Source organism: Teleopsis dalmanni, chromosome 2 (assembly GCF_002237135.1).
Source record: "Teleopsis dalmanni isolate 2A chromosome 2, ASM223713v2, whole genome shotgun sequence".
In the NCBI taxonomy this organism is placed as follows: domain Eukaryota; kingdom Metazoa; phylum Arthropoda; class Insecta; order Diptera; family Diopsidae; genus Teleopsis; species Teleopsis dalmanni.
Window position 1 is genome coordinate 94,611,358 of NC_051847.1, and position 16,784 is coordinate 94,628,141.

General features: G+C 27.7%; 1 protein-coding gene across 1 annotated transcript; it reads right to left on the reverse strand.

Annotated features, from left to right (window-relative positions):
• Positions 1 to 756: 756 nt before the first annotated feature.
• Positions 757 to 14,389, reverse strand: LOC119675097 (longitudinals lacking protein-like). The gene is made up of 4 exons (XM_038086285.1): positions 13,398 to 14,389; positions 1,125 to 1,381; positions 895 to 1,059; positions 757 to 846 (listed from the first exon to the last, which is right to left on the reverse strand). The coding sequence occupies exons 2-4, from the start codon at positions 1,269 to 1,271 to the stop codon at positions 757 to 759; spliced, it is 402 nt and encodes a 133-aa protein (XP_037942213.1). The 5' UTR covers positions 1,272 to 1,381; positions 13,398 to 14,389.
• Positions 14,390 to 16,784: the final 2,395 nt, after the last annotated feature.

Sequence of the window (16,784 nt, forward strand, 5' to 3'; positions counted from 1 at the left end):
TCTTCTGTTCGGTTAGGGTCTGTTGGGAGCTGGTACCCTGTTTATTTCCATTTTTATATAGTATATCGAGTTCTTATAATTTTGTTAAAGAAATGCAAATGATAATATTATTTTTGAATTAATTTTAATTACTTTTTTAACCGAAGAACAAAGTGGTTCTATTCTGTGAGCGTGTACTGTATTCGTAATCAGTCTATTTAAAAAAATGTGATGTGCAAAGTCTACTTAACTGCAGTGCAAATCTTATCAAAATGCATAAATCAAGTTTTTTCTCACTTTGTACTAGCAGATTGTGTAGAATGTTAAAATTATTTTATATTTATATTTCTTTTATATTCTATAAATATATATACATATATCTATTGAAACATCCTTGAATGGATAAAGATATGGTTTATTTTTACTTTGGACTTGTGCTGAATTGAAGTGAGGAAGACATGTGCGGGTTTACTAAACCAGTGATGAGTTCCCACCCAATAACATTATAAATATAATATAACTTCTTATGTATTCCCTGACTAAAAAAAGTTTTAACCAAAACTAATATTTTTAATACAGAGGTGGGTGACAAGTTTAAATTTTACAAATTTGATGGATTTTTACAAGAAATTCAATGAAAAATATAAGAATACATAAAAACATTTCCACGAATATTCAACACTTTAAAAAATAATGTATGAAACATAATTAGTTATTTGAAGAGTTTCATAGTAATTGCTTTATCACACTCGTCAAAAATAACAATAACTATCAACTTCAATGACTACTACCAAGAATAGAACTACTTTTAAAATCCACACTCAATATAATGAAAATTTCAGTTACTTGAGCTGGGATTATGCGATCCTTAAATGACATACCCGAAAATATAATTGTTTCATTTCTAAAACTTACCTGTAACTCGGATTCAGTAACATCTATCTCCCCGCGATAAACAAAATCAATGATTGTTTTCAAATCTGTAAATATGATGTCGGCAGGTAAAATAATTGTTGGATGTTTACATGGATTTTCCAAAAGCAACTTTTGAAAATAAGAAGAACAAGCCGACAGCACAACCTAATAGAAAATATTTGAAAAGGATTTTAGTCTTTTTCGCAAAGATAAAAACAAATGAAATATACCTTGTGTGCCTTCAAAGAGCCATGCTCGCATGATAATGTCACGTCGACAAATGACAAATCTTCCCGCAATTGTTGAAACACTGAGGTCATGGTGTTCTGGTAGTTATTCCAGCGTAAGCTGAAATATTGATGACTTCTTGCAGCCATTCTTGCTTTTTTGTGTTATAGTTACAATTTTATATACTTGTTTGTATTAGAAATTTTATCAAATCTACAAACAATCGTGTTTGTTTTATTTCCTTCACGTTCCAGAAAATCTGAAATAAAAAGAATTACACATTATAATTTATACTAAAATATTACTTAATTTATTAAAATATAGTCAAAATTTCTATTAAATATTTCACAGTGACTTTATTATTTATATAAATTATAGTTTAAAAATTTTTCAAGTTTCCATTATCCATCCATCATCGTATAATGTGATTGGATTACAATTTTCTTAATAACAGTAATCAAATAAATATACTTAAGAAGTGAAGAAAATATAACCTGTTTTAAATATTTAAAAACAAAAGTCTTAAAATAAAAACCACCGAGAATAGCACTACCTTATCCTATTTGTTCGAAAGTTAAGAAACTTAAATATTGGGTGTTAGATATATGTATCTATTTTAAATAACCAAAGTAATTAAAAAATGTTTGAATGATCCATTTTTAAGCTTCTAGTTTCCCATCTTGAAATCTAAAAACTATTTTGCTTGTATTAAAGACAAAGTATTTGTTTGATTGTAATCTGCTATAGAAGATAACAGAGCTTTAAACACCTTTGTATAACCTTGACAAATAGTATATTACAAAATATCACTCAATAAGTTCAATGAATAAGTTCAAATTTCAATGAATATATATATTATAAATAAATAACCAGATGGGGACCCAGTCCAAGGGTATCAAGTTCACCTAGTGAAATAGTGAATAGTCTTAGCGAAAGAGAATTTTAATTTGGACTTCATTTTTTCACAATTTTTTATTTCAATCATGCCATACATTTTTCGTTATTGATTATTTTCGTCTTTTGTTGCAATTTCCAACATTGTCACATACAGTACACCCGCGGGAAAGTAAGACCTGTATGTCTGTCGTAAGACAGTAACACCTCCTGATTCTGTTTGGACTTTATATAGTAGTGAGTTAGCTTCACTTGCGGCATACGATCGAAGGTGTTAATCTGGCACCACGGGGTCAGGGCTCATAACTACGGCTATCCTAACAAATGAAGTTTGGGTCCTTCAATAGTATCTGTGGTTATAACCCAAAGTTACACCGATAGAATACTTATATTCAGTTACTTTCATTCGATGCGGAGTACATTTTTTAACTGGTCGCTGAGACTTAAAGAACATCAGAGATTTAGGATGGTCCTCATTCCCTTCTAATGAAACTATATCCAAACGTTTAGCTGTAATTGACACCGGTGGTACACCATGGAATTTTGATGAGAGCGTTTATCAACGCATTTTATTTATACGTGTGTTAAGAGTATCTTGGTGTTAATAATCATGTTAAAAATGATGGACTTTCTCAGATACAGTATCCACTTTCAAAAAAACTTTTTCATGGACAAATTGTTGATATCAGACATAATTAATCCACATCATTTTTAAAACTTTTATTATGTTTTAAAAAATAAATGCTGAATTTAAAAAAACTAGAACATTCAGTATTATCGGTGCTAGTATAGGCACATTTAAACCTACCAGAACACCGAAGAATAACTAAAGAGAAAATATATACTGTTTTTTTCAAATAATCAAAATTTTAAAAAGGCTTACAAAGATAAAACAATAAAATATAGTATAAGCTTTCTTGACAATTGAATCAAGGAATATGAAAGAATATGAAAAGTTACTTATAATATAGAAAACAATTTAGGACAACATATAAAAAGTAATATGACACAAACGCAGAAGTCCATAATTGTATCTAATACTTCGTAAATATATTACTTAAAGTATTTAATGATTGTCGTTAGATTTCTTTTTGTTTGACTTGAGATAACACATAGAAGACACATAACATAGGTGCTAAATTTCATAATTATATCTTCTACTTGTAATTTTAAATAACGTTTTTTTATCATTGTTAATATCATTATTATTGTTATTATTATTATTGTTGTTATAACAATAATAATAATAATAATTTTATATATATAAAACACGAAGATCAAATGCTTCAATGAAGCAGAACTGCTGTGGCATTAACTTATCTTTTAACACGCTGAATACAAGTTGCTAAGGAAGTAGTAGACATTCTGCCTGCTTCATAAAGGTCAGATTTTATGTTTTTTTTATTATTAACAAGTTAACAACTTTAATCCTAATATATTTTTATCCTGACATATGAGTAAAACTGGGTAACAGAGTCCCACAAAAATTTTATCCCCATCCAGATAGTAACAACATCTTGTTACATCAGATAGGGGTACATAATTATACTATATATCATAACTAAACTCAATGCAAATATTTATATTCCATTATATATACTGAAGGCGCCGATGGAAGTTGTTAAAGAAAAAGGAATTTCAAGCAACATGTTGCAATTAATACATTTGTCCATTTTTTTATTAAACCACTTAAATAAAAACTTGATCGATACAGACTTTAATGGATCTGTTTTATTGGAAGTTATTTCAAAAAAATTTTGTTATTAATTAATTAATGTTCTAACAACATTTGTTCGTGTTTTAATAACATTTGACAATTTTTTTTAATTTTCTTGAACTACACCAATGTCAGTACGGAGTCATTAACTGATAGTACATCGATAATAAATAATTTTAGATAATATTCATAATAAATTATAACAGAAATCTCACTTTTGATAAAATTACTTTTATAGAAAGGTACAATATATATACGAAGTTGCTCTTTAGTTAATCTATGCAATCCCCAAGTCTGCACCTCAATAACTCTACTTCTGGATTGTATTGCAATAAAATATTTAATTGAATCAGTTAATTGCTGTGGTGGTATGTACCACATTATTATTTAAATATATACATAATACTAACCAAATCATTTGATATCACATAATGAATAATAATATATAGATTTTTTCACATCACAATTTTCTATTACATTTTGTTCTACTATATATAAATGCTTTTATTTCACCAATTCAATTATAAAGAAAAACATTTAAGCTAATAATTGAATTTCAATTAATTTTAAATTGAATAGATAAAATGTGATGGAAATCTCACAAACACCAAACACACCGAAAAACCTAAACTATACCTCAAACTTAAAGTAGTAAAACTGAAAACAGGTCGTCAGCAAAAATGCAGCAAAGCCCTTTGAAAGTGCATCAACTCCGAAACTTACGAGTTTCAGTTTCATTTTGAGCTGCTCCGATGTTGCTTTGGGTTTAGTTTTCCTTTTTTATATTTAATGCCATTGAAGGAAAAAAGTGAAAAACCAGTTTTTCAAATGTGCAACATGAATTCAATTTTTTCTCAAAGAGGCAGCAACATCAACTAGGAAGATGCAGCCAGGTTCCAATGTAAAATAAATTAACGAAAATGTAGACAACACTCAAGCAATGTCGTGGTATTCCAGAACACTGCATAGCAAACAACAACAATGAAGATGCTTAAACGCATCTTTTGCAATCAAACTTTTGCCTCAATAGGAGCAACTACACGATACCCAACATACCTCCTACGCCCCAATGCCCCAAAGCCCCTTACCCATGCTAATCTTCTACATAGACACTATTTAAAGCTCAACTAAGACACTCACAAGAAAATTTCTATCTACTCGTGAAATACTTGAAGATAATTTTCGCCACGTTATGGAATTTTCATTATGCTAAAGTAATTTAAAAATTAACGAAATTATTTTAATTAACATAAAAATGAAAATAACTTACGACACTATGAACTTATGTTTGACAATAGATAAAAAAAGGCTGTCGAAGATAATGAATGAGAGAATAATTTATAAACGTAAACAATTAAAATTCAAAAAAAAAATTGTTTAAATAAATTAGGTAGTGTTAAATCAGGTCGTTAAGGCTGTGGACTTATATAAGAATACATAAAAAAAAAGCACTGTAATATAGCACACAACCCATAATAAATAAATTATCCACAATAGTCATTATAAAGAATGCAAAAAAAGCACTGTTATATAGCACACAACCATACGTTGCTTTGCCTTAACAAACTTTAGAATGCAATTGTCATTCAATGTAGTAATGCTCTAAGTGTTATCCATAAAGGATAATCCTACAATCAAATTTTGCTTCGAGCGTTAAGCAGTTGTTGCTGTCAACTCTCACACATCGTCAACATAAAACTATTGAAAACGTCATTTTTTATATTATAAGTAATTTTCTATATATAGTGCACTAGAGTTGTCCTTGTTTTGTGAGAACTGGAACTGTACCGAGATTGAAATAAACGGAAACGGATGAAAGTTCATGAAATTAGACACAGATATGTCTATGATAAAGAATAAGTAAGTCTATAACACACCATCCTTCAACTTTTTCCTTTTAATATGCTTAAAATTTTCGTTGGACATATACCCAATCCTAACTACACTTAATAACACCTAATAGTGCTGCTAAACAAAACGAAGCTTGCTACACACCATCACTTTATTCTGTTACTATGGTTTATATGATACATTGTCTAGAGTTAAAAATTATTTATAAACACTCATTATCATATATTTTTACCGAGCATTTTACTCTATCTCCATCCGTTAAAATAGATTTCCAACCAAATGGACACGGAAAAAATTACTGCAAATAAAAAAAGATTCTCAACATATCTAATATTGCCATCATTTTTATTACTCTCAACACGATGATTTTAAAAATATTAACAGTTTTTCTTCACATCCCCTATTTTTGTTGAGATTTAATAGATATAGGGCGCAAATTTACACAAGAAGTAAGATTTCATATAAATCTCAGTATAAGTTATTTATTGGAATCTCTTATTTATTTATATATAGTATATGTAATAATACCAAAGAAGCCTAAATAAAATACGCTTCTTCAAAAAAATTTCCTTTTTCATAGGAAAATACTGTTGGTAATTCTTTTTCCTGATCCTTTTTTATTAAAATCTTGTAATGATTTATGGCATACGCCTTATTCCGTGAGGTAATATACCACAAACAAAGGAACTTCTAATCTATTTCATATTCTAATGAATAGAGCCGAACACCATAAACTTCTGGGTCGAGGCATGTGCGTCGATCCTTAATCCAATTTAGTCGAATTCAGGTCACAATAATCTAGTTTTATTATAACTACTGTTAACCACCGAGTGTTTAGTAACTGACGCTATTGTTGAAAGAACTTATAAGTACCTATTGTTACACTTGTATCCTTCTACTCTGTAGATAATTTCAGCTCTTATAAATATATACGTCCTACACTTTCCCCACAATGTATTTGTGAATTTAAAAGGTTGAAATATTACAAAAGTTAATTGGAAACTGTTTCCCCATTTCATTGAAGAATCTAACAATGTAACTACCACTCTAACTATTTCACTATTTAATTTCACTAATAGACTATAACTACCAATAAGAACTATGTAAAGATCCAATTAGATTGTTATATGTAATAGTATTTATATTAATGCCATAAAAAAGAATTATTTATTTTTCAACGTTCTTCCATATATCGTATATTGTTGTCTATTACAGCTTTGATTAGACAAAAAATTTGCAGTATAAACTATAAAACTTTGACAACCTTGCTATACAACTTTACCAGGTTTTAAATACTTCTAAACGCCCACTGCTTACAAGTCAATACTTATTAATAAACTTTTGCATCAATGACATCATACTAATGACGTAAACTACAGGTGTCATCGTTACGAGTATTAAAAAACACCTAAGTAAATATCAGAACTGTAAAGACATAACATCCCACATATTCTATAAAAAATTATTTTTTTTTTATTTCAAAGAAAATATCATAAATATTTGAAATGCATCTACAAAAGAACAAACTTTCTTTAACTGCTCTTATGTAGATTGTAAAATTATATGTAGAATAAGTTGTCTTCATTATATGTTATATATAATTCACCAAGATGGCATCTAACAAAATAGCTAAAAAGAAACTACAAACTCAACAGAGGGGAATTTTATTCTACAGTAGAGCTCTATACAGTAAAGCTATTCAACCATAAAACAAAATCAAAGCTAGTAAAACAGATCCCAATTCAACTAGGGTCAGTGAAGAACCAGTGCACAATATCTGGATTTCAGGGCACCAAGAAATAGAGAAAATCAAGATTGCAAATAAACTAACAAGATAAAGTATCCTTAATAGAGAAACAAATACTAATCTAACCAAAAGATAGTCAAAAACATAGCCATGATCATGAAGATCTTCAATTAGTTAGGACCCTATGGCTAAAATTAGATAAAATAACGAAAGATCTTCTGAGTTTCAACAAACCTGCAGTTCGTGTGCTTATTAGATATAACCAGGTGCAATTCTATTATTTCAGTGTTAGCGCATTCCAATAAGTGAACAGGGCTAGAGTTGCTGTAAGGAAGAAAAAGTGGAGTCTAATAATCAATTTATATGTCTCTGCACAAAGGTATAGACGTTGTGTTCACAATAATCTGACAGAGTTAGTAAAAGTAGATTTATCTCATCTCCTTCATTATATCTGGAAGACTAAATAATTTAACCGGCGTGAACACGTGAAGCCATTTTATTAACAATGGTTGATATAGCTCATCTATTCCCGGCAATTTTAATGGCAGCACAGTGGGCAACAATTTGTTGGTTTTAAATCTAAACTAGCCTAACAGTATTTTAAAACGATTGGACATATAATGATATTCATTTCAGAAAAAATTACTTAAACAAGTACCTACATTATGTAATACCAATGGGAGGAATATAAGTATTTAAAGAAAAAACTGATCGATTTAATGTTTCAAAAAGTCTGTCTAATTTCTCGTACAGTCCCAGAGTATTTTTATCTTTGAAATTAAACAGTAAAAAGTGGACAATTTTCTCTTATCAATATTGAAACACATATGTAAACAGGCGACATACATCATTGGTCTGTAACGATTATGGGTGCAGCATTTTGTCACTACGAAACACACATGAGTATCGGTTGCTCTTCCAAAGTCGCATACCACATTTATTCGATAAGCAAGCGAAACTTAAACGCAAATATTACATTTGTTTTTTTATTGTTTATTGAGTTTTCAATTTTCGGTTTTAAATTGTTTTAATGAAATATTTAACATTTTGTAGGTTGGCTTGGTTATACGTAGTCTGTCGTATAATCTTTCTCAACATTTATATATGTTTTAACTATTAACTCACAATTTTATGAGAAACGCAAACAGGAGGTGTTAAATCTGCTCAACATCTATACGAGATCAAAATTCTGATCGGAACATCTTTATTATGTTACAGGAATAACGACTCCTGGCAAAGGAAAGTTTTTAATACTTGACACACGGGACGACTTAACATGCATTAACTACTCAATTGGGTTTCGTTGTAGCAGTTGTATATGTGTTTGTTGTTTCAAACTGCGTTTGCAAAGGTGATTTGTTCGATTTCCAAAATTTTTGTTTTTTTTTCGTTGTACTCACTCACATTATTCAATGTGATTCACTTTTCTTCTAAGAATTTATATGCTTTCTTACTGATTTCAAAATGGTAACATCTAACTTAAATTTTCTCATGCCAATAGGGAATTCAGTCCTTTGCAATTTGAAAAGTGGTCATCCCGCAGAATGATTTTCATTTAATTAAGGAACTCAATTTCCAGATCCATAGATCTTATATTTCGTATAAAAGTGGAGTTCACATTATATTTTAAACGAATACATAACTATATTGAAATTGTTCAGGGAAAAAACAAACCTCATCGAATATAAACTCATTTAGATAAAGCACTGAAATGCTGATTGCTGTCATGAAGAAAATCATATATTGATATCCAACAAGTAACTACAACTAATTATAATTTTAGATAACCACATTTGCTTATAACAAAAAATTGAAGTCAACTTGAAACACTTTAACCAAAAATTTAGAAATCCCTATATTCACAGAATGAGTTTACCATCACCTGAAATAATAAAAACGAAATATATCACATACGGGTGAAGATTTAAAGCAACTAATATTGAATCTTTGCCAAGTTTTAGCAACGTAGAATCACTATGCTAACAGATGTTATGATCCAGAAGCCTAGACATTAACGAACACTGATAAGAATGTTGCGTTGGATTGGCAACGAGCAATAAATTATATAAAACAATGAGTTGTACAAACTTTACAAACACGACGTTGACATAATTAAAGCTTGATCTTATCGTGCAAATGAAAGTGCTACGGTTAGAAAGATGTTTAATACAGAATCCGCTATTGGAGAACCAGATAGAGAACGTCGTCCGCATCTTCGGTGAAAATACTACATGTCCAACAATTTTAAGGCGCTTAGTAACTGACTGGCGATAGTAATCCACTGATGGAGTTAGCTGGCGGAGGCTACTGGACACGAACAAGGACGACCAACATCTGTTATGGCCAAGTAAGTAAGGCAGTTTCAGCAATTATGGTACATAGAGAAAAGATTAGTAGGTCAATAATTTATTTATAATAATACTAAATAATATATATACTATATGTACTCCAAAATGTTATTACATTGTGAACATTACAAATCTGGGTACTTTAGCATTGGCTTTGTAGTCTAAAGATGCTTACGACTTTGGAACCGTTGTTAATCGCACACATATATCAATAGCTTGACATTTTTCGATGAAAGAATGAAAAAATGTCGACAATAAACAATCGGGGAGGACTTTGTAGATCAGATCAGCCAAGATTTTATTACATGAAGTCGCATAGATTTATATTGAAATATTTTGTCATCATATCCCTATACCCTTAGCTTCACTTTTGTAAGCACAAGAACAAAACATCATCGATATCAAACATTCGTGAGAATAGTAAAAAAAATCATACTATTTATTAAGTTCTCATCAACAAATAATATGGCAGAAGCGATAGATATTATAATGGAAGTCTTTAACAGTGTTACCAAGTAAAAAAATATGTTTTGTTTTTGTTTTGTTGAATATATGTAATACATCAATTTTATTTTAATAGTTATTTATTTATTTCAACAATAATTTAATCTTACATTATCTACTTATATTTCTTCAAAAATATTTACTTTATAGTAGTGTATTCCAACACTGCTCCATAAAATAAAATATATTTTTTCTTACATTATTTTTAAATAACTGATAAAAATATAAGTTATACATTATTTGAATTTTAAATCGTATTTCATTTAAAATGAAAAATAAAAAAATTTAATTTAACAAAAATACAAAATTCATTATTTTAATTTTTTTTTTGCTGTACATTTAATTATAACGTATCAAAATATACAAAATAAATAAAAATTATATTTTTATTTCTTATGTTTCTATTTTTTATTTTTTCTTTACTAAAATATTAGTTCCGGTTCCTGCAAACGATTTCGTGTATTTTTCAGTCCATCTCTTTGATATCTCTTTTGACTCCTCACAATAACGGACAAATTATTACTGCTTTTACTAGCAAATCCAAAAGCTAAAGAAATTCTCCGGTAGTTGTACGACATTCAATCGATTAAAATCCTGTCAAAGGCCTATACAGTCCACAGTACGCACTGCCTTATAGGGTTTCTGATATCCCTTTCGCTCTCTTACAGAATAACATACAAATTATCACTACTTTTATTAGTAAAGCCAAAAACTGAAGAAATTCTCCGGTATTTATACGATTTAACTCCACCAAAGGCCTGTGCCTTTAAGGCACCTGGTTAAGCCAATTTTTTTAATTATCTTTTATAACTTTATATATTTCATATTTTATAAAGGTTGGAACTGTTAGAAGAAATCCTTCACCGCATTTATCAATAATTCTTCTTCTTGATTTATACATAATAATAAAACTTTTCCCTCGTTTTTTTTTTTTTTGTTTTTTTTTTTTAAATAAATGTTACACGCGCTCTACATTATGTTAACTACTAACTTTTATTTATTTACATTGACTTTTATTTTTTTATTGGTCTTTGTTTTTGCCTTAACTTTAGCTTGTTGCATTTTGTTTGTGATTTAAAAAAATTGAACATCAAAACAAAAAAATAAAAAAGAAAATAAATAAAAAAAATATAGAAAATAAATTTGAAAAAATAATAAAAACGAAGTAAGAAATTCGCAAATGAGGAATGAAGCAAAATGGACGATGGAAGTAAACAAGCCGACATTCAAACACACAAACAATATATTAATATAAAATTTGAAAAAAAAAAAAAAATAACAAAAACAAAAACAATAACAATAAAGTTGGTATCAAAGCAAAATACTTAACCAAATAAATGCTTTCTTACCCTGACCACCGCTTTTGCAATAACAACAACCAACAGCCAACAATTACTCTCCAGCGCGGCGCAAAACAACATGCATGCAAGGAGCCAGCCAATATCAAATTTTCACGACCATTCCAATTCCACGCTTTTCAATATTATTGCCATAGGGTTTGAGTTGTTGTCGTTGTTATTGTGGTTGTTATTGTTGTTGTTGGTTGGTAGTGTGGCTTGCAGCGTGTTTCGTTTGCTACTTTTCTTGCCTTTTGCCTTTTGTTTTTTCTTGTTTCTTTTTTCTTGTGTTTTTTGTTTTTTATTTTGTTTCTTGCTTGTTTAGTTTGGTTGTTAATGTCTGTTTTTGGCCATTTGCAATGCTTTTGTTATTTTACTCATTTTATTCAAGTGGCCTATTCTCTTTCTTCAGTTTTCTTTATATTTTCACTTGTTTTTTGTTATTGTATTAATTTTTTGCATTGTTCCATTCACTTTTGTGTTTTTTTTTTTTGATTTGTTATTTGGAAAGTTTACTACTAGTGCCGGAAAGCATAAGAAGTAATGAAATGCAAACTTCAGACAAATTCTTTCTTTCTTTTATTATTTTTTTTTTCAAACTTTTTTGTTTTGATTACTTTTCTTATAGTAACATTATGAAGGAAATAAATCTTTTGATTTTTGAAAGACTTTAAATATGTTGTAAAAAAAATAAAAATTAAAAATTCTTTTAGAAATTAAAATTAATATAAATATATTAATTTGTAATAAAAATGATATAAAATTATGATAAACTAAAAAAATTACTTAATATTTTTGTTTAAAACTCTTTTGCTATGTTATTAACAAACTGTCATTTTTAATATTATTTAGATAATTGATAAATTAATTAAATGTTAGATAAATTAATAGGTAAAATATTGTCGTGTTGATAGGAAGTTACACTAAAAAACTCTACTTAAATATTTTTACCAATATAATATACTAATACTATATAGTAAGAATTATTATATATATATTATTAATATTACATTAACATACTGACACTAAAAGCTAGCAGTTTTTAGTTTCCATTTAATTTTAAATAGTAAAAAGACTTAAATCTTAATAAACTAAGTTCTAAACAGGTTTAAAACTTTTAATAATAATTAAATTAAATTTTTTAAATATTAAAATTAAATTTTCTAAATATAAATTATGCAAAATAACAATGTGTCAAAAATAAGAATTTTTTTCTAGTAATTATTTTTTTTCTTACTAACAATTTGTTCTAATATTTTTAACCACTTTAGCTACTACATTAATTAATGATGTTTTTATAATAAAAATACGTTTATTAAACAATATTCTCACAGCAACGACCTCAAATAGGGAATGACCTATGGTAATGTGAAAACCACTTGTATGAAAATCCAGTAAAATATTGTCATATATGGAAATATGCATTGCAAATCTATTCATATCAGAAATCGATGACAAAAGTCTCGAATTTTATAGAAAATCAATGCAGAAAACCTTTGTAGCGATTAATTTATGGTTGATTAACCAAAAAGATTTTATTTAATTATTTTCGAAACTAACATTTTTAACATTTTTTATATAAAAATAAATCATTATAATTTTGTATATAATGAGCAATAAATAAAAAAATAATTATTATAAATATATGGAGCATTTTTTCAGCTCCTGGGTTTCGCATTGATTATATTAATTCCTATAAAACGTTATAAATTATTTGCTTTAATGCAGTCACAGTTGTTGATGATAATATTGCAAAAAATAAAAAATGAAATTTTAAATTTTATTTTTCTTGCATTTTAAAAATATAAACATTTTATATTCAAACACTGGCGGCGGGCGACCAAATTTAGTTTAAACGTATGACTTTTTTTTCTTACCTTTGTTTTAATGTATTTTTCAGCGGTATTGGTAACTGCTCAGTTGCTGCGCTGCTAGCGTTGTAGTCTTTTGCATAATTTGCTTTGACCGCTTAAAACTTTCTGCGCTCTGCACGCAAAAATAACATTAAAATGAAAATAATAAGATATCTGCTGAAATTATCAGTTCAGTATATATTTCTCTTGTATTGTACACTTTTTCACACAATCAATCTAACGTCACGATGTCAAATTTTCTTTATAAAATTGTTTCCACATATGTAGTAGATATGGTATAATATGAATTCTAACCTTTAATTGCATTTAATTCATTTATCTGTTCCAACAATTAACGATTTCTGTTTTAACAGTAAATAATTATTTTCTTTCACTGTTTATGATTGCACTTTTGAAATTTTCAATTTTATTTTAATGAATTTTTCAATTTAATCTTGCGACGACGCAACACTAGACATAGAGGAATTTTGCTGGCAAAGAGGAATCCGAATAATTAGAAATGGATTTTTCACTTCGTATTTTCGTTCATTCGCCATTTTCGTTCAGTTGGCCTTCGTGTTACTTCGCACGTTGTTGTTCTTGCCGTTTCGTTTTAACACATTTGTTTTGCATTTAAGTTATTTATCGATTTTCTTTTTTCGTTGTGCAGTACACTACTATTGTGGTTTTCTCATTCTACCGTACTCGACCGTACTTGGTCGGTTTGTAGTTTTCTTTTTTATATTACCCCTCTTTTTTCTTTTTCAATATTTCACTATTTTTGGATTATGTTGGTGTGCGTGCTTTTCATTTCATTTTATTTCATTTTTTATTTTATTAGAAAGATATTCCGCTCTTCTTCTCTACCTCGTTTATTCCTTTTTTGTTTTTAGCATACAAATTTTTATTTTAATTAAAATTGAAAAGTTAGCAACAACACTATATGTGCATAAAGACACTAGCATTCTGTGTGCCAAACCTAAAACACTCACTAGTCCCTGTATAATTTGCAAATAATTTTCTCAATTTAAAATAAAAATTTAATTTAATTTCTAAAATTAAAGCAAAAACATTACTTCTATTCCGTATTATATTTTTTTACGTTTAATTTATACAATTCCTGACCTATGTTTAATTTTGCTTTGCTAATCTGCTAAATGCAGTGAGAAAAGTTCCAAATTTTTTTATTTGCACAACGAATAATATTTTTTAAACTATTTTATGCAGAGAATGTTAATTAAATCTTTAATTTACACAATATTGAAATTTCAAATTTCATAAAATAACAACAAAACATTGCGTTGTGCCACAGTGATAGTTGGATAATTTTTAGAATATTGTTTTAGAACTGGGAGAAGTGCGCTAATATATTTAAATTAAAAACAATTGATTGTGAATACATTTACAGCGAAGAGCCAAAGAATTGCAGTGTATAATATTTAAAGAGGAAATCTAATTGAAGACAATCTAAATAGCACAGAGATTGCAACTATGAATGTTGTATATTGAAGACCACAGAAATAAATATATAAATCATTTTTGGGAATATTTATAAATTTGTGTGGGTTGCATTTGTTTTATTATTTTGCATATTTCTGCATTCATATTAACTTTAAAATTATTTTAAGTAAAACATACAAAATGTAAACACACAGCACTTTTGAAAATTTGTTTTTAAGGCATTTTACACAACATCTAATAAACACAAAAAATGTTTACTCAATTGCAAAAGTAATTAATAATTAATTTTTCATATTTACTCTTGTTATTTATTAATAAAATTGACAATTTTTTTATTTGTTTTTGTCTTTATTTAAAATAAACTCGCAGCACAACAAATGAACAAAACGGAGCCAACACACATGCGAAGCTTACAAGCATAAAATCTACTCTACGTAGCGGGCCAATAAATTATTAAACAAGAATTTTTATTCTATTTGGCGTCCTCTTTTGCGTTACACATGTCCGATTGTTTTTGCAATAAGAAAATTTTAACAAACTAAAAAGAAATATTTGGATAAAGATGATTTACAAGTAAAAAGAAAATTTGTCCGGTTTTTTCCTGTGTGGTTGATTTTTATTCTGAATTTCTTCTTCTACTAATCGTCCTACTTGAATTTTGACGCTTACATTTTATATTTGCTCAACACTTTACTATTTCTCTCTCATTTTTACTAATCACAGCCATACGGCAGTAGAATGAAAGAAACCGAAGTCATGTTGCTCGCTATATGCCAAACAGACCACATGTGTGGGCAACTATTTTATATGAAATTAATATTGTGCAACATTTAATTTTCTATTAGGAATATATTATGTTTATATTATTAAAAGTAATTTTATTTTTATTTTATTTTACATTTGGCAGAACCCGAGTTCAAATACTGGTACTTGCAGTTTCAAAAAATAATTATTTACGAATAATTAAATACAAGAATTATTTCTAAGACCACTGATAATGGGTATTTGACAATACTCGAAACAGCTGTATGGTCAGCCAAAAATTCAATTAATTAAAATAATATAAAAATAAATTTTTGTTGTTGTATTTCACTACTGTTCGAAAAAACCTCTTTAAAAAAATTAATTTTATAAATTTAAAAATAGTTTTATATAAACAGTTTTATTATACTTCAGCTTGAGTGAAAATTTTAGCGAAATTAAATTATTTTTTCCATACAAAATTCGGTTTTAGGGTTAGAACGAAATTAAAGAAAATGGCCCTAATTTCGTTGAAACGAAGGTTGAAATAAAAGGACATTTCAAATGCAACTATGCAAAAGATAAATTTAAAACAGAAGAAAAAGTTGAAAAAACGAAAAAGTGACAGCTGACTTTAATAAAACCGGGTTAATATTTTGAATAAAGTGTAAATTTTAATATTTGAATATGGAATGAAAAATAATAATCTACATACCTGCAATCCATTAAAGCTAATAAAACCGCTGAATACCATCCTTTATAGATATGATAATCAACTTTTAAAATTTCCCAGATACATATGTTGTTGTGAGCATATAATTTTTAATATTCGATTTCTAAGCAAAAAATATATGATTTCCTTAATTTGGGGCAGTATGAATACTTTCCAAATTAACTTGATTTCATTTTAAAGAAATTAAGGTAATTTGGCTGTCTAAACATAGTATAAAAAAGATATGCAAAAATAAATACAATAATTATTATTAGAAAAGGTATAATGCTTATGTTATTAAAAATAATTTAATAAAATTAAAAATATTTTAGCTTCAATTTCTTTTTAGAAAATTTGTTAAAGAATTAAATTAAAATGTTTAAATTTAATTTCCTATTTGGTAAAAACATGCAAAAATATTTACTATATTAATCATTTATGTGAAGAAAAATTTTTAATTTATACATAATGTAAAAAATAACAATATTGATTAGTGT